Raw genomic sequence first — 18,523 nt, 5'->3', positions numbered from 1 at the left:
TGTCCAGTGTTGTACAGCATGTACTTATGTATCTCACGACTGCATCCCATGTGTTCAGTGCTGCCGTGACAGCTTCATGAGCGTTCGCGTTATATATATATATATATATATATATATATATATATATAAGCATCAACATCTTCAGTACAAATGTGTTATTTTCTGCTCTTCTCAACTGAATGTACAATGTTGGCTTTGTCTGCAATTTGATCACAAATTGCCCGCGCTTGAAGTAAGTGATAATTGCATCCCTTTGTGCAGCAGTAAAGAACTCTCGTATCGACTTCAGACACAGACACAGATCATGCTGTATGTATAAAGCAGAGGCAGGCAAATACAGCTATAGAGTCCTCCTCATTAGATGGCCGTGTATCGGTGTGAGGCAGCAGGGATGTGAGAGGTGTTGGGCCTGATCAATATGTCTTCAGTCTCACCAACTGTATCATTATCATTTTAATGACTGCAGTATTTTACCCACTGATAGTCTTTGAGATGAGCAGCACCAGAGGTCTCCAAAAGTTCACAGCTGCTATTGTCTAACAGGGGCTGCATTCAGGTGTTAAGTGATGGCTGCTGACATTTTGAAAGCGGCAAGCGGCTAATGATGAAAACAATGTCGACTTCAATGTTTTAATGTTGTAGTTACTTCAGAATTGCCATTTTTATTTTGTGTATTCTGTCATCAAACGTTTATTCTGAGATGAATTTGGACAAAACAAATTTTGGTTTTACACATTAAATGAAAGAAATTATTTTCTGGCTGACACGTTAATAGCTAAGATGATTCTCTTTTGCTGAAATAGTGTCTCTTGACCATTGACTGGTCTCTGCAACTTGTATGAGGAAAGTTTTGCATACTTCTCACTTTCGTCTGTGGGGTGTCTGATGGGTTACTTGTATGTCCAGCCCATTTCCATTCCCCTCACACCATCCCAAAGAGGTCAAGATCGCTGCATTGTCTCTGCCCAGGATTTTCTACATAAAGCTCTACGGGTTCTTGATGGTTTACTTGTGCTCTGTTGTCATCTTGAAGGGTCACGTTCAGCTTTGATGTTTTTTTTGCAGAAGTTGTCACATTTCCCTCTACTCAGCCTCTAATAGACTGTAGAATTTATGGAGCATTCTCTTATGGTGAACTGCCCAGTTCCTGCAGAGGCAAAACTTTCTCAAACCATTAAATACCCATTTTTGTTCATGACCATTGGTATGGCTTTATTTTCTTGGAAAATTTATTTTGGTTTATTTCACCTGTTATTTCACCAAATCATAACGTTTTAGGATCAACTGTCCAGAAAATATCATTCAAATGGTGTGTGTATGGGTATATCTATTTTACTATTTATGCAATATTTAACTCAGAATACTAGACCTTTCTGGTCTCCATGTAAATGGATTTCTTTCTTTTTTTTTAAAACAAATATTACAATACAGATGTATTAATTGATCTTATCTAATTCCATAAAATTACAAGTATCAACGCAGCATTCATCTGAATGCAAAGTAATGATCATTATAATCTGTTGAATTTTATCACTGGTTTAGGAGATTAATTCATCCAAACTACTGAAACTCACCTGTCTTTGTGGTTAATATAATAAAATTAACCCCTTCATTTAACTCATCAAATTTAAAAAGATCAGGAAGGTTTAGAGATTAAATTATTTTTTCTATTGGTGTCTTTGAAACTGTTTTAAGGGGAGAAGATAATGTGATCATCTATGAAAGGGATGTTAATGTCTTGTGTTGCATTTGTGCGTTTGCACATACCTCTGGGTCTCTACATGTTTTATCTCAGACGGCCCTTTATGCGGCTCAGGCTGCCTTCAGAGTAAAACCTCCCTGAAGGTGTCAGACTAATGTGTCTGCAGTTGCGTTGGAAATGCATAGACCCGATACTGTGATGTCTACTAAAATGTTCTTCCCTTTTCTGCCTTCAATTCTGTGTTTTCAATTTACTTTTCGTGCTCCGCCAACATACTTGCCCAGTTTCCTCCTTTTTTCCTCTTCCAGTTTTATCTTGTTTCACTTGCCATGTTGGCAGAGTTTTCCCCTCGGCTTTGTGAAGACATCTCACTCTCAGATCACTGTTTTTTGTTCAGTGAAAGGCCAGGTGAAATGGACCCTCTGTGAATGGCTCTGATATTCTGCTGCGTTTGCTTTCATTTGGCCATTCTCGGCGTGTGTGCGTGTGTGTGTGTGTGTGTGTGTCCTTTCTCTGTGCAGCTACACTTTTTATACAAGGCAATGTTCCAAGCTCCTGTGACGTAAACCCAGTCTCTGAGAAAGTAGGCAATCTTGGCATTGGAGTGTGGCCAGAATTGCTTTCATTTTTAGTCAGCAGTGAGATGTTACACTCCACTACACATGTGTGTACCATTGTCCATGCATGCTCAAGTGTGCATAAAACTATGCAGAATCATGGACAATTACATATGCTGTGGGGTTTTTTTCCAACCAGGTCAATTTCCTGCTTTGGCTGCTTCACCAAGAATTATTTTAGTGGTTGATATTTTCTTGCATCATGCCTGTTATTTACACACAAACTTGTGTTAGAAATGCATGATGTCATTCTTTATCATGGTTCATTTTGCATTAAGAGGTCTTGGTTAAAAAAAAAAGTCTCAAATTGGAGGAATAAAAAAATTACAGGAAGGAAAGGAAAATAACCAGTTGACTGGTCCCACAGTAAGGGCTAAGTGGACCAAGTTAAACATCACCTTAAAGTTGGAAAGGTTAAAATGGACAGAGGGATTCTGCCTTTGGAAGAGAATATATTTTCCCTTGACATACAGCTGAGATGCAGACGTTGCTCTGAACAATGAGCTAGTTGCTGCTGAGGCATTGATTTAGCCAGAAGAGTGGCTCAATTTATCCTCCACCCTGACAGTGGTGTCAACAACATCACCGGCGGCTGCCGGGGTGATTACCAGTGCTTTACTCCCCCACCATCCACACTTCGTTGTATATTCAGCTCGTCTACACAGTGCACACTCTCCACTTTTTCCGTTGTCATATATCCCTCCTCCTGGGACCTGCATTGGCCTGATCTACCAGACTCTTATGCACAACAAGGACTGCTGCTGGAAATCCTCCTTGGTGGTTCCAGTTAGTTTTTTGTCTATTCTTGCTAGAATAAAACAAAAACAAAAACAAAACAAAAAACAATGGTACCAATTATCAACAAGCAGTATGAATAGCATCAAAGTCTGGATTGATTTTTCGTCAAACTAAGTCACACCTTCCTGATCTTTGATCATCAGAATCTGGTGAGCAAACTGCAACCTCAATTACCGGTTTTGGTTAGACACAAGTGTCATCCTGTGCGGTCTTCTACATCTGTAGCTCATCTGGTTAGAGATAGTATTCTGAATATATTGGTTTTGTCGAGTGGTAATCTGAACGACTGTTTTTTTTTTAAATTTGAAACCGATTTGTCTTCTGGCCTCTGACATCGAGGCATTTTCATCCACACTATTGCTGCTAACTAGATTTTTTTCCCTGCCCTTCAGACAATTCTCTGTAAACCCAAGGGCTAGTTGCACATAATAATCTCTGTAGATCAGCCCTTTCTGAAATACTTGGACCAACCCCTCTGGCATCAACAACAATACTAAATTCGAAATCACTGAAATCCCTTCTCCCCACTTTGATGCTCTGTTTGAACTTCAGCAAGTCGCCTATGGCATCACATTTCTGCCAAAAACTCAAGGAGCTTATTAAGTAATCACAACAGAGCATATATTAACTGAGAGAGCATGGCTCTGATCGCATTTCCGTTTTTTTCGTGGACCCATAAAAGCAGCCTAGTGCCTGCTGCAGTAGTAGCAGCAGCAGTTTTTAACGCTCTCACCAGAAAAATCTCTGTATCTGGTGGGTGTATTTCTCTGTTAAGGGTGGTAAATCCAGTGATTGATCTTATTGGCTGGGTTTTCAGCTCAAAACTGGTGATGGCCATAATGGAATTTGGTTTAATAAAAGAAGAGGAGAAGAAGGTGGAAAAGGATAAACACAAATGAGAAGGTAACAAAACGTAGGGGAGATGATAAAAAAACTTCTTTTCTTCTCCTTATTCTCCTTTTACGCTTTGAATTCAAATTACATTCTTCTCCTATTAGGCCTTGCTGGCTGTCATTTGTTTTTTAGCTGAAAATCCAGCCAATCAGAAGACTTACCAACCCCAGCTGACAAACGCTCACTAAAGAGGGTGGGTGTAATTCAAATGCTGTGGGCAGGACATGTTTGACCGCTCTGTGTGCTCACAAGTAAATGGGAATGTGGCTGCCATCAAAACCGGGTGCTTATTTGAGCTGCTGTGAATGCTTAATAAGCTCGTCTGGTTTTTGGCAGGATTGTGACTCCTTACTCTTCTTTATTACATCTAGATACCCAAATGTATTGTGTTGCTATTATGTAACTGCCTGAGTTGCTATTTACATTAATTGGCAATTAAACAGGTGTACACATTAACGTGGTCAGTAGGTATGAATATTAAGTGATTCAGAATCATTAGCTGCTTTTTATGTGTTGAACAAACTAGAGAAATGCCTTTTCAAATCCTTTATCAAAGATTGTTATCAGATCTCAATACGGTCTACTAACTTGACATTTACAGCAATGAGTCTTTAACCCACTCTATGCAATTTGAGTAAGCAGCTTTGAGGTAAACTGCACAACAATATTAGCTTGAACTTTTATACTGAATCTTTAAGTTCTATGCTTGTGGAGGACTTCAACTACACAACAAAGACCTTTTAAAAGAGAATGAAGAGAACAGATAGATTGCTTGCAAGTATTCTTTAACCTGTTGAGTTGTAGACTGCTAAAATGTGTGCACAGCAGGTCACTGCCCCGACAAACCCACTACAGTAATATTGCTTTCCCTACATTGATACAAGAAACCATTTGCTAACCGGTTTGTGTGGTTTTCGTTCTCCTTGGAAAGTTTTTTTTCTACTGTTATACCCAGTGTCTTCCCTACACATTGAATGAAGGTCAATTTAGCACCATTCTATACTGGAAGGAATTGAGTTTTTGTTTGATCTGCTCACTCTCCACTGTGGAAAATTGCCATATGTCTGTGTGTGTGCCCAAACCTCCTCCTCTGCCCCCAAAGCGGGTAGACTGCTCCCTCTCTGGCAATTAAACTTCAATCAACAAATGAAGATGCAGTGACACGTTGAATTACAGCCAACATCCTCTTCCATACTCAAGCCTAGCTCTGCCAGCCATGGATTAGTTTGCAAATTAAGGCGCTGAAGAAGAGAAAATTTGAGTTCCTTGATAAGAGCCAAATAACATCCTGCCATTGTCTTGATCCGCTGTTCCAACTTGGATCCAGCTTCCTGATTTCTCTTGAAGTGGGCAAATAAATTTACTTGTGTATTTCCTGGTTGGACTTTGACCATCCATTTCAATCTTCTTTCTGATGAGTTATCAAGGCAGGCTGATTAAAACTCGTCTCACTGAAGTCTTTTCCGGCTTGATCTGGGGCTTATAATGAAGATGGTGCACAGACAACCAAAAGCTGTTAATTAATGAAATAAATCTAGTCAAATCATAGATGAGGAAGGCTTGATTAATTGCTTCTCTCTTTTTTTTTTCCTTTTTTTTTCCTGGCCCACAGAGTTGGTCCGCTTCCACAGCATTTGTGTGTTCTGTTTGCTTGTGTCAGTGTGTAAAATAAAAACACCCGAAAGTGCACATTTATCTGCACATTATGTGCTATTTATGCATTGCTTTCTGTGGGTAGAGCGTGGGTTTACAATATTACCCAGTCAGGTGTTTAATAATTTATATGCTGATGCTGTGGGTTACCTAACACATGACAGGCAGGCAGCATGCAGCTCTTTGAGGAGTGTCTGGTGCTCCTTTTAAAGCAAAGCCTGTCAAAGTTCCCGCCAAGGCATTTCATTTGACTTCTGTCTCCCAGGAGGAATGTGTCGCTTCATGTTTAGCAAACATGTGCCATCAGAAAGTGCCATTGTCATACAAACTTGTAATGCATTGTTTTATATAATAATAATAATAATAATAATAATAATAATAATAATTGTGGTTAACTCGTCACATTCTGGCAAGTTCAAGTATGTGTTCCCAGTTTTGTGCTGTACATTCAGTTCATGTGTTTGCGCACATGTTTGTCCCATCTTCAGCTGCTGCATTGGGGCCTGGTGTGGCTAATTAAAAGAATCCTACTTGCATTATTCATGTGTCTGTAATTATACATTCCTTTTGCTGATCCACAGCCAGAGACATTAAAAATAGATCTGAGTCTCTGTGCCCCACCCTTCTAGGCCCCATTTTCTCTCTGTGTGTTTTGACTAGGCTCTCTCAGCCTCTCTCTGTGTATCTGTCCTTATGAGTGTGTCTCCATCTCCCTGTCACCAGCCTCACTGTTGAAGCCCTTTTTTTGTTCTTTCCTTCGCTTCGCTCCTCTCATCTCCTCCGCAGAGTCCTCGTTCTGATGTTCCTGTTTGGGATTCAGGCGGAACATTCGCCTGACAGCGTCTGTCCCGCTCGAATCTGTTGGCTGACCTCAAGTCACATCAGGCCAGATTGCAAACATGAGTATTAAGAATTGGTGATGACATGTCCTCGGAGAGATTTAGCTGAGAAGACCTTTTGCCATCTCTGTTCAATGTAGCGACAACAATTTCTCCTGAACAATAAAATCTCTACATAAAAAAACCTCAAGTCCAAATTGGAAGGAGGGATGAAGGCATGTTGCACCTCAATAACTTTCTTGCAGAGAGAAGTAAATCACTCAAAACATTCAGTGCCATTTTCTGCTGTGCAGTCAATGCTTAGTTACCTGTGGCAATGCGACTTGTTTGCCTTGTTGAGGGAAGTGAGTCTTTGAAGCTTCTGACTTCCAGCATGCAGAGATTTTGAGAATATATCCTTGCACATATTTACATTCTGATGAGGATCATGCAGAAAGTAGAAGTTTTCTTTCTTTTTTTTTTTTACAACTAAGTGCATCATTTAGAACTTGTCACCTTCGGGTGACGCTCAGAATTGCTTCAATATGTGCTCCAGAGTATGACAAATGAATAACTGCCTTGAAACCAGAACTTCATTACTTCAAATCACTTTTCACTTTTGTTAGTTAATGCTACAATCTGTGCATCACTGTCATGTGCTCTGTGAATAAATTCCACATCTTTGTATGTACATTAACCCATGACATAGGTAAAATATTTGAAAGCTGAGATGCTTGCAGACTCGAACATTGATAATTCCTTATGTTTCTGTCTACAAAGAAGCAGCAGGTGGATGAGAATTGGTGCCAATGTGGAGGCAGAAGCATGAATATGTTTAGATGCAGAAATCTTGTTTTATCTCTATTTTGATATATTGTGTGATTTAGTTGCAGTTTCATTTCATTATTTCAAGAGACAATAACTAAGACTTCAATGTATATGTTTACTTAAGGACCTACTACACAAATGTGTAATGGAGCACTCAGTTAATTGGGTAATATGAGTGATTTTACCGCATCAGGCTTTTTACTTCTATGTAAGTAAGATTATTTTTAATTAACGGATCTCATACTTGAATGCAATTTATGGTGAAGTAAGCTGTTCATCATCCATGTGAGAACTTGGTTAAAAAAGCATTTAACCAGCTTTTCACCAAATAATTTAACGTGGTTAAATTATATGATTCAGTTCTACTCAAAGCACCAGAACATGGACATGATGTAATATTTTGTCTATGTTAAAGGAATGGGGATGCTTGTGACTGGGCTAATAGCCTAGCCCAGGCTAGGCTTCCCAGTACAGTCCGCATGAGTGTACAGGTCGTGTTGTGCACGGAGAGAAAGGGCAACCATAAATCATGTCTGCCTTTGTATTTTGGTTTAATCTCACAACGCTGGGTGGCTTGACCTTTTAATCACCTTGGGTGCCCAATTAGGTTCCAAAGGTGACTAATGCTACGCTGGCCGCATATTTAGCTCCGCCCAGTTTTTACCCTGTGTTTTCTTTTCTTCTTTTTTTTTTGTGTGCTGCAGGCATGTTTTATAAGAGTAGCCTCGTGTTTCTGACTGGAATTAGGACTGCTTAGACTTTGGCTTTGAATATTTGATTCAGTATTCATAGCAGGGAGAAAAGTTACTTTGTTCCATGGGAGCAAGTTGATATTTTCTCTGACTTACTACTTTTTTTTAACCACAATGGAATCATTATCTGAAATCTGCTTTTTCTATAAACTATAGCTATCTTTAAATGTTATCAAAATTTGTTGATTTGAAGTGTGACAAAAAGGCAAAATCAGAAGAATCTGTAAGTTATTAACCTATTTACCAAGAGTTTGGGTGAGATTCACATGGTGGTGACTTCAGCTGGAGCCAACAACAATTTTAATGACACTGTGCAACTTGTAATATATATATTTGAAATATATAAACTGCTGAAGGTTTACATTCCTGTGTTTTGATCAGGGAAATGACTTGTGAAGGAGCTGTGGTGGAAATATATTATTTTACACAACCTAAATAAACTGTTTCTTTATGCATGCGTCAGTGTGCATCCCTTCTCGCTTCAGCACTCCAGGGCTAAACTGTTCTTCCTGCTTTTGAAGATGCTTGCTTTGCTGACGTTGTTGCTGTTGCTTTGGCTCACAGCAGTTACTGGGGAATTCAATCTGGGAAGACTAACGTCATGACTGACTGAAAATGTTAAGTGTGGAGGAAAGGAGGAAACTGTATTCTGGGAAATGAGATGAAAAAAGCAGTTTGTGGGGTTGAATCTGCTGAGTAGTGAGTCCTCATTGTTCTATCCTACATGACTCTGCACTAATTTCTTGTACTTATTAAAATGATGATACAAAAGCATGAACAAACACAACAAGCCCCATATCTTAAAAGTAGGGCAGCACTTGTGTCAGAGTTCGAGTTCAGCTAACTGTTAAGGTTCAAAGTTGTTGCTTTTAGAAAAATATGGCCATGTTTCTTAAGGTCTCTGTGTTATTTAGTTTTATTGCTTTTGCATGCATCTTGTGAAGAGCTCAAACAGGATGGTGTTTACAGCAGTGTGTACAGGCAGATCAGTTGCACAGTGATCTGACTTTAGTCTGCTGACTTGTTCCCATACACTCGATCTTTCAGGCTGACTACGGAAGTGATTCCATGGAAATAACACAGGGGCAGCTCCTTTATTTACCACCCGTCTTCCCCCGGTAGTTTAAGGCTGAAGAAGCTAATACGGAGTGAAGTGAAGGCTGCAAACTTTGCTGTGCGGCGTTAGCTTTAACTTTTAGCAACAAATATTTACAAGCCACCATCTTCTTAGTTCAGGATCGTTTGGAAATCCATGAAAACTTAAAAACCCATTATATTTAGGAAAACAACAATGTTCATGGTATTGCTTTATTTGCTTCTGAAATACGAGTTTGTCTTTTCTAGTTGTCATGGTAACTCAAAGCAGAAGCAAGAAAGCCGCATTTTGCTCATGCAGATGTGACGTCAGCGGTGTACGTGCAAAGAGCGTACACCGCGAGGTTAAAGTTGAAACAATGCTAAGTTAAATTCTGTATTTGATTTGTAAGTCTTGTAATTCTAATTTTTGATTGGTATTCAGTTAAAATCAGTGTACATTTTGATTCTTATGCCAGTTCATATGCAGCTAAAAGCAGTAGAGCTCTAAAACGGTGAATTTATCCTGTTTGACACACTATGCCTTGGTTGTCTTCATCTAAGTGAAGGATGGAAATGTGAAAAAGGTAATGTGTGAAGTTAATTATTACTTGTGGGAAAAGTAAACCAGTTTTATAAACACTAATGCGGTACACTGTAAACAAATAATTTCTTTAACAAATAAAGAAAAAACGCTATCTGGATGCTAAAGGCATAATAGAATCCTTCAGTTTGTGCTCATCACTGTTATAGCGAGCCTGACACTCGGGACCTGTAACAATCGCATGGCTTCTCAAACTATCAATGACTGGGAAAACTCCCCTTCAAGAGTAGTTTAATGTATCAGATGTAGCCCATATTCTGGATATGTGCATGTGTGGAGACCCTTGAAGCACTGAGTCAAGCTGTAGTCAACACTGTGTAAATTTAACACAAACTCTTGAATGGACTTTGCTTTACAATCCTCTCCAGGCTGTGGGTATCCTTTCTTTTATTCAACTCTACTGTATGCTTAAATACAACTCTGTGAACAGCTAGCATCAGTGGATGTTTGCTGGACAACTGTGAAGTCAGCAGTCTTACACGTGATTATATTAGAGGGGATCACCCTTTCCTTTCTTGCAGCTCCACGATGAAATCGGTTCTTTTGTTTTCATGAGGTTTTGAGAGTCTTGACTCATTTATAAAGTAGCTCATTTTCACATGTACTTTTGCTCAAGTCTTGTTAAGTATTTTGTCTTTAATTATCTGTCTCGTTTAGTTTTTGCGCTTTGTATTGTTAATCATGTTTTAATTTTTATACTTTGTCTTATCTTTGAATGTGCCATGAGAAAGAACATTTCATAGCACAATGCTATGGGACACATTTTTTTGGGAAACTGAATTGTGGGTTTTCATAATTATCAAAATAAAATTGAACAAAATAAATGGTTAAATAAAAAGTTTAAATGATTTGGTTAAACTATTGAAAGAAAATATTTTCAGTTATATTTTCATTTATTGGTTACATCTGTACATAAATGAGACATGTCACACAGTCGGGATTCCTGATGGGATAGGATCCCTCCTCTTGCCGTGCTGCAGGGGATTCCCACATCCTGCTCCATGGGCTTTTCATATGGTTGGAGAGAGCAGCAGGAATAAGCCCTAGCACCTGCTGGATTTCCTGTTGAATGCTGATTCCAGTGCAGAGTGATAGTCCTGACGTAGAGCATTCAGGGTTAGAGAGCAGAAATGGAAAGCAGATCACAGATCTGCGCCTAAGGGCAATGAGCTTCTCAGAGCCACCGCCTCAGGGAGAGAAAGCTAAGCCAGCATAAACTATTACCATCTGCCAGCAGTGGTTTAGCACCTTTGAAAGTTGGAGAGGTGTGAAAGTGAGAGCATTTCTTTCTGATCTTTTTTTGCTCTCCTGATGTTGGTTTGGTTTCCATATAGAAATGAATCTAGTAAGGAGTAGAGATGTGCTGATCAGGTTTTTTCCTGCCGATGCCGATTCCGATCACCCATCAGGGCCGATCACCGATACAGATCACATAATTATTATTTTTTTAATCAAAAGCACTACCGGTTACATTATGTGGAAAAAGGAACCATGAATTCACCTTAATTTAGACAAAATTTTGTTTTTAATAACTTTTTCCAAGAAAAAAGCAGGCATTGTGCAAATTGTACTGCTATTGGTAATGCTATCTTTGACAGACTGAAAACATATGAAGGCTCTGAAGAGGCTAAATAATGCAAAAAGTCAAAATAAAACCTCTCAACATTGCCAAAAAATTCAAGTATAAAACTTAACGTTCAAAGGCAAATACAGGATCCATTACAATAAACAATCCTGAGTTACTGAATGAAACCTTTCTGATAGCATGGCGGCTAGCTGATTACTGCTAGTTCTGATTGGCTGTTTCTGACTGAGCGGAGTAATTATGCAGAAAAGGGAGGAGGCAGAGGAGGTCGATTATTTTTTCAGAGATTATCTGTCTCATGTTAGGACAGCGAAAGTTTTAATATGTAAAATGTATTTTTTTTTTAAGTTAGATGCTGCAGCTTTAAGCAGAGGTTCGGTGTGAGAGTCACTACCAGGTGGAGCAGAAGCGGCGCTTCATCTGTGAAATATTACTACCTGTATCACGTAGCAGCGGTTCAACAGCGAGAGCAGAACCAGCATCTTACATCGCAGCTCAAAGACTTAAATAATTTTGCACGTTATTTGTTTAGCTTTCTGACCGTCATGCTAATCCGGGTGAGTGTTTGTAGCTGTGCGCTGCTTTACCTGCTGTCTGATTGCTCGATATGTCTTTTTTACTGCAGTGAGCCTCAATATAGCCAAACTCTGTCAAGTATGGCATTGTTTTTATGCCATATTAGATTCGTCGTGTTGATGCATTTTGACGTGCTTAAACCCACGTGCTTCAATTTTCCGCCGCAACACGCAAACTTCCCCATTCACTCAGTTCGTTATAGTTCCACATTGCTTAGGATTTGTTGTTGCGCGCTTGCGCAGTGTGAAGGAAAGAGGAGACCAGCTAGACAGGCTGCGAAATGAGATGAAGGTGATCGGTTTGTGTGATCGGCAACAAGAGACTGTGATCGGCGATCACCGATCATACACTTTTTCACGGAAATCGGCCGATTATGAACGGTGGCCGATTGATCGCCGCACATCTAATAAGGATCCTTCAAAACGCAGTGATCCTTCAAACGCAGTGAAACATCTAATCAGTCAGGAGGAAGGTCTTAGCACTGTCAGTCATGCTGCTTATATCCTGCTTCTCCACAGAACACACCGTCGTTCAGGCGCAAGGTTGCCATTGTGCTGCATCTGTTAATGGCGGAGAGATAACCTAACGTTACAGGAAAACTAACAAATTGAGTTCAGTACAAACTGCTGGGGTGGAGGAGTTATGGAGGGAGGACTTTAGTGTAGCACAGAACAAAAAGCGAAGGACCTATAGGCTGTGCTTGTTAAACCTTTCAGTTCACTACTGCAGCTTTAAGAAGTAGCCAAATGAAAACACAACAATGAAGGCATATTAGTAGCGCATACGAGTAGGCAATCAGTTAGGAAAACAAATTTTAGCATTTGACCATATGTTAAGTATTTCTCAAAAATACTATGATGTAAAATAATAGGATGGGGTTGTTTTACGGAGATTATTTGTACTGTTGACCTATTGCACCCTAACCCTTCCTATAAAATATCCATACACATCCAAAAATCAGGGAAGTTATGCTCAGTTAAGTCAATTAGATAGTTTTATTGTTCAAGAAGTTATGAGTAGAAGCTGCTGCCACAAATAAACTGTAGGACTCTGTTGTGATATTTTTCAGGACAGCATGTTCAGCAGTGATGCTCTTCCATGAATCAAAATAACTTGTAAAGACACAGCAAAGTGGGCCGAGAAGCCCATTAAAAAAATCAGTGGTGGCACATGGCACTGTGGTGTAGAGGAAGAGATCCACTGGAATAATGTGCTTTACTTTGACTTCTTCAGTACAATGTTGGAACTTTATGCATGTTTTAGTACCAATTTCGCTGTGTAACTTATGAGAAACGTAAATAAAAATGACTTTATTATTGTAATAAATTTTAAGCTTGGAAGTTCTTTAGTCTTTGAATGTGCTGAGCTCAGCGTTTGAAAAAACCTCTTCAGTCGTCCCTAACATGTCAAAAGCTGCAGAGGCGTGATTGAAATCAGGACTTTGCAGCAATGAAGCACCACTTTTACAACTTTGATGCTATGAGCCATATAGCAATGTTCTCCCTGTCTCTTCCACCAGGATTCCTTCACATTAGATCATTAATCACAGGGAGATAAAACATTGCAGAGCTGGGACAACAGCTGGTGGTAAGTCAGTGGTAACCTTTCGGTGTTATTGATTTTGGAGGGGGCCAAGAGTGAAATACATCAATATACACTGGCACACGCCATAAACTTCATAGTACAGCCTGCTGTTTTCCATACACTTGGTGCTTCTCCAATATGCAATAGTTCATTATTTACCTATCGTTAGTCCTGGACTTGTTTTAATTTTGACATTTCCCATTTTGGCTAAATTTATTCATGTTTTATAACTCCTTGATCTTAATCAGATGTTATTACCATACTTGGAATATGCAGAACCCTGTGTTTCAGTGGTTGAAGTGAAATTGTAGCATTATATCTAAGCTGCTTCACTGACGGTTTTTCTCAGTGAGCAGGTTTGATACATTATACAACTGATATTGGGCATTGTGCACATAATACAGGTCAGCAAAAAAATAAAGAAATAAAAAATTTTATAGTTTTAGCTAGGCGGACAACCAGTAGAGCTCCAAACCATACAGTAGAGATTGGATAATTCTCATAATAATTTTAAACAGTAATAAAAGAGATTGATTTTATAACGTTTCATAGAAGTACAATGGCCCTAAAAATATACTGTAAAGTAATTTAGGAGTAAAATATTCTGTAGTTGCTATTTTGATTTGATACTGAGCTAAAATGGCAATTACCTGCATCTATTAATTTCTAAAATGGAGACTGGAAAAAAAAAAAAAACAAACAGACAAAAAAAAAAAACTTATTTAAGCTTTAAAACACTTCTCGCGCGCATATGGACAATAAGATTAAAGACAACTAGAATCCTTTGATAAGATTTTGATCCCTTATGCGTCAGCCAAAGTTTTACATTTAAATCCACAAGTTCAGACATTTTACTTGTTGACTCCAAAAAGATCCAGATGAAACCTGAGTGTTGCCGAGTTACTCTTTGTATCAGCCACTGCCATCTCTGCTTACCAATTTGTCATCCACAGCTGCAGTATTCCAGTGAGATTAGCTCTCAATCCCACCTCCCCATCTCACGCGAAAACTTCCATCAATTATTCTTTTTATAAAGACCCAGAAATGTCATGCAATCTCCTATTTTGAACGTTCTTATGCTATTTTATTGTAGCCACTTAATTTTTAAGGTACAGTGTTTATGCATTTTCTGTCTCAAAACAACCTTAGATCTCATTTTATTGTGCTCCAAACTTCCTTGCAGCTCACAGAGTGATTGTAAAATCATAATGTGCTGTGTTCCCTGTGCACGTTTTTGTCTTCCTAATGTGCCCTCAGCTCAAGAAAAGCCTGGCTCTGTCAAAAGATGGATAGTGAGGCAAACAATTCTGTTAACTTTTCAGGCATTTGCAGATGTATTTTCTCTTTTAATGTGTTTATCATGACTCATGAGCTTCTCTATAGCGTCCATTAACATATGATTATCATCTCAAAGCTAATAGCTTTGTCTGTTGTTCTCTTCTTCCTAAATCTTGTCTTTTTTCATCTTTAATGTTCCTTTCTTTCCTGTTTCCTTCCTTTTTCTGTCATTTTCTCTCTTGTGCTTTCACTCTTCTGTGTGACTCCACATTCTGCCCTGCAGCTCTTCAACATCCCAGATTGAAGCCTTACTCCCACACAATGCTCTCCATTATTGCTTAATTATCTGTGGCCTGCCATTTGAATAATGTGCAATCTCTTAATCTCTTTAACATTTGCTTTTGCTTGCTGTTATTTTTATTTCCTCCTAATTTTATGTTTTTCCTCTGCTGCTTTTTCCTCCCCATTCATTGTCGTTGCTTGTGACATATAAGAAGCATCAGAAAACTTTACACCAGTCCATGTTTCACTTCCTCCTTAGAGCCAATTGACTCACTAGTTAGTTCATAAAACTGTAAAAAAACAACAACAAAAAAAAAAAAAAACTTAAAGTGTAAATAATAACCCTGCCCCTGGCAAATTTTGAAAAATTCCAGCAAAGTCAGCGGAGTCGAGAGACACGGCTGAGTGCGGCGATGAGTGGGGGTGTGATCAGGACGGAAGAAACACTGTCAACTTATCCACTTTGTCGCTATATTTAACAATTTTAAGACTCCTCTAGTGACTTTTTTCAAAACAACTGGTGATAAATCTAGCATCTCTTTTTCTGTGTTGTTGGAGACTTTTATGGCAAAAACTTTCTGCAGCTCGGCTGCAGGCAGCATGTCAGTCCTGAGTGAGCAGCCATTAGCCGCTATTAGCTTCTTTTGCTTCCTCAGAACGACTGCAGCCAGTCTCACACAGTATACCTTCGCTAATAGTCAGAGAGGAGGAGACCTATTCTACTGCGTATCTACGTTGCAAATAAATCACACATTTGTAAAGCTAAGTAAAGCTATTGATCAGTGCTCGCCAGTCACCACGGCAACGCTCACAACAACTCCTGACTCGCCACCTGGCGGGACAAAGAAGTGGGTGGGGAGCGCTGTGCTTTTATACCTAAAGTGATGAAGTTATACCAAGCCGTAACGTTACAACCTGAGGAAAATTGAACTGCCTAAGAACCGTTTGACAGGAAAGACCAGGACACGGTTTTTAGGACCAAATAATGGCAAATCAAAAGAATTGCACAAAAATGCCAAAATTTGCACAAAACATAGAGATAATCTATTTGGAAAGTTTATCTGTAAAAAAGTTGATTTGGGGACGAGTTTCATTTTAAGAGTTTGGTAGTTGCAGCTTTGGTTGGTAAGATGTAGCAAAGTGTCATTTTTTACTAAATCCAAAGACATAAAATAAAAAATAACCACTGCACCAGCTCACCGCAGTCATTTCTCTGTCTGCAATAAACTGTAGCTTACCTTTCAACTTAAAAATGAATAGATAAATCTATTAAAGAAAATAATCTCAAATTAACAGAGTTAGACATAAAGTGAAATAAATACAGTATAGTATAGCAGTTTAGAAATATTAAGGGTTTTAGAAATAATTATCAGAATTAATTTAATTCTGTTTTTTTTTCCTTCTTCAAATTCTTTGTGAGATATATCAAATTATTACCTTTATAGTCTTCTGTTCTCTGAGGCACCATGGCACCATAGGATAATCTATTAAAAGCATGAACTGACATGTGTTTTATATGGGTGCATTTGTTTCAGTTTGTTAAAAGTTATCTGATTGAATTTTTTGAAATGTGTATGCGACTGCATGGTCCCTGCAGAAAATCAATTGGAGCTTTTCTCATGGCTCCTCCCGTATCAAATGCACACGCTGCTTTATTCCAGTGAAAATGTGCTCATTGCAGTGCCCCTGTCTGTTGTCTTCACTGTTTGCGACTGATCGTTTACCTGAAGCAACAGTATCTAGGGACATTAAGTAAAATAGAGTAGCAAAAGTGCTTTTGTGTTCAGTAGAAAACCACAAGATTTGTTTGAGATATGGGGGAATACTTGTAAATGTATTCCTAGTAGAACACCAAACATGCAAATGTCTTTTCTTATGTTGTTTTTTGAAGTAAAGTGTTATTATTTCAGCTACCTTGTAGAAATATGCCATCGTAATCCACTTCTCTCGGCTTTATTCAATTTTATTTTAGTGTAATAGTTAATAATGAGTGCATGGCCATTGCTTTTTAAAGCTGTTTGTACTCAATTTAAATTACAATTGTTTTCCATTGGTTTGGTACATTACAGAAATCAATAGCAGACAATAAACCCTCACTCATTGCTTTTATGAGTCAAATAAACCTTAGAAGGGCAGTTCAAGTAACTGTGTTCACTCCAGAAGTCATTATGGTCATTTTGAACATGAGTTTACAAGCCATTTTACAGGTTTCTCATCAATACACATTATTAGTCTTAGAAAAATATAACAATAATTTTTCTCATAATTCTATTTCATCCGTATGTTTGTAGATCCAAGCACTCTTTTGTTTACTGAGTAACATTCTACACGCAGTTTATACCCCCGGCTTGTTCATTGCTGCCATGCTCTTGCCTCAAATCGAAGAATAGACATCGTATTATTTGGAATTTCACATTAATGACCTGATTGTCTTTACTCTTTCACAGGGTTGGTAAAGCTTGGAATTCACTGTGTGACATGCCAGAAGGTTGCCATAAAGATCGTCAACCGCGAGAAGCTCAGCGAGTCGGTACTAATGAAGGTAAAGTTCCAGACTTAAGATTTATGGTTTTAAAATCTTAACCCAGTTGAATATTTTGCATTTTTATTCTGCTTTAGGTTTTTTGTTACATTGAAGAAACAGTTTTCAAAAGGCCTCGTTGGTTTTTGTTGTTTTTAAGCAAATTATTTTGTATAACAGATCGTTTAATCCTTCCCCCCATGGTATGTCTTGTTCTTTTTTATAAATATTTTTTTTTTCTTCTGTTGTCACATATCTTAAACTGCTGAATAATAATGATGGCATATGTTTTAAATCAGTGTTTTTCAACCATTTTTGAGTCAAGGTACACCGTTTTAATTGAAAAAATCCCGAGGCACACCACCAACTAAAAATGGAAATAAAGATACTCTGTAGCCGCCTATATATAGTCATTCTTATCAAAGTCTCTCGAATAGGAATCAAATAAACACAAAAATGTATTATCACATTTTACATTTCTTATTTCAAATTGCACTTAACATATCCACTTCAAAAATGCCCCTGAACAGTGCCACAACACTGTGGTGTTAAATTTAAAGAAGTTGTAGAAAACGTCAGTGTTTTACAAACTAATCCACAAGCATCTTATAGCCAGAATACAGAAAATAATTCTTATTCTGAAAGAAGCAATAATATATGGGAAACATTTAACTTCATATTCACTGTTACAATATGAAGAGTTGCATGTACAAAATGTCAATATCTGTATATTTTACCCACCTGGTGTGAAACCTGTGCATGTTTGGATGAAAACAGATCTGATTTCCTGGCAGAAATTGAAGAAAGACAAAGCTCTTCCTCAACATCTCAGTCTCTCTCTGTTTTTAGTTTTTATAGTAGCCACACTAGAGAAGCTCACTTCACACAGATATGTTGTGGGAAATTGACTCGTGCTCTTTCCAACTACTGCTGAGCTTCACTGTCTTTTCCATCACT

General features: G+C 38.4%; 1 protein-coding gene across 4 annotated transcripts in view; it reads left to right on the top strand.

The window, feature by feature from the left end:
• The window catches only part of brsk2a (BR serine/threonine kinase 2a), a 189,050-nt gene that overhangs the window by 92,407 nt on the left and 78,120 nt on the right, over positions 1 to 18,523 (top strand). For all 4 annotated transcript variants that reach the window (XM_017305359.2, XM_081608049.1, XM_017305357.2 and 1 more), the window contains exon 2: positions 17,493 to 17,587. In XM_017305359.2, coding sequence (XP_017160848.1) covers positions 17,493 to 17,587 — 95 coding nt within the window. The remainder of the gene's footprint in view (positions 1 to 17,492; positions 17,588 to 18,523) is intronic.

The sequence above is a fragment of the Poecilia reticulata genome, chromosome 6, assembly GCF_904066995.2.
Source record: "Poecilia reticulata chromosome 6, P_reticulata-male-v2, whole genome shotgun sequence".
In the NCBI taxonomy this organism is placed as follows: domain Eukaryota; kingdom Metazoa; phylum Chordata; class Actinopteri; order Cyprinodontiformes; family Poeciliidae; genus Poecilia; species Poecilia reticulata.
Note: the sequence above shows the minus strand (reverse complement) of the source record. Positions and strands in the feature narration are given on the sequence as shown.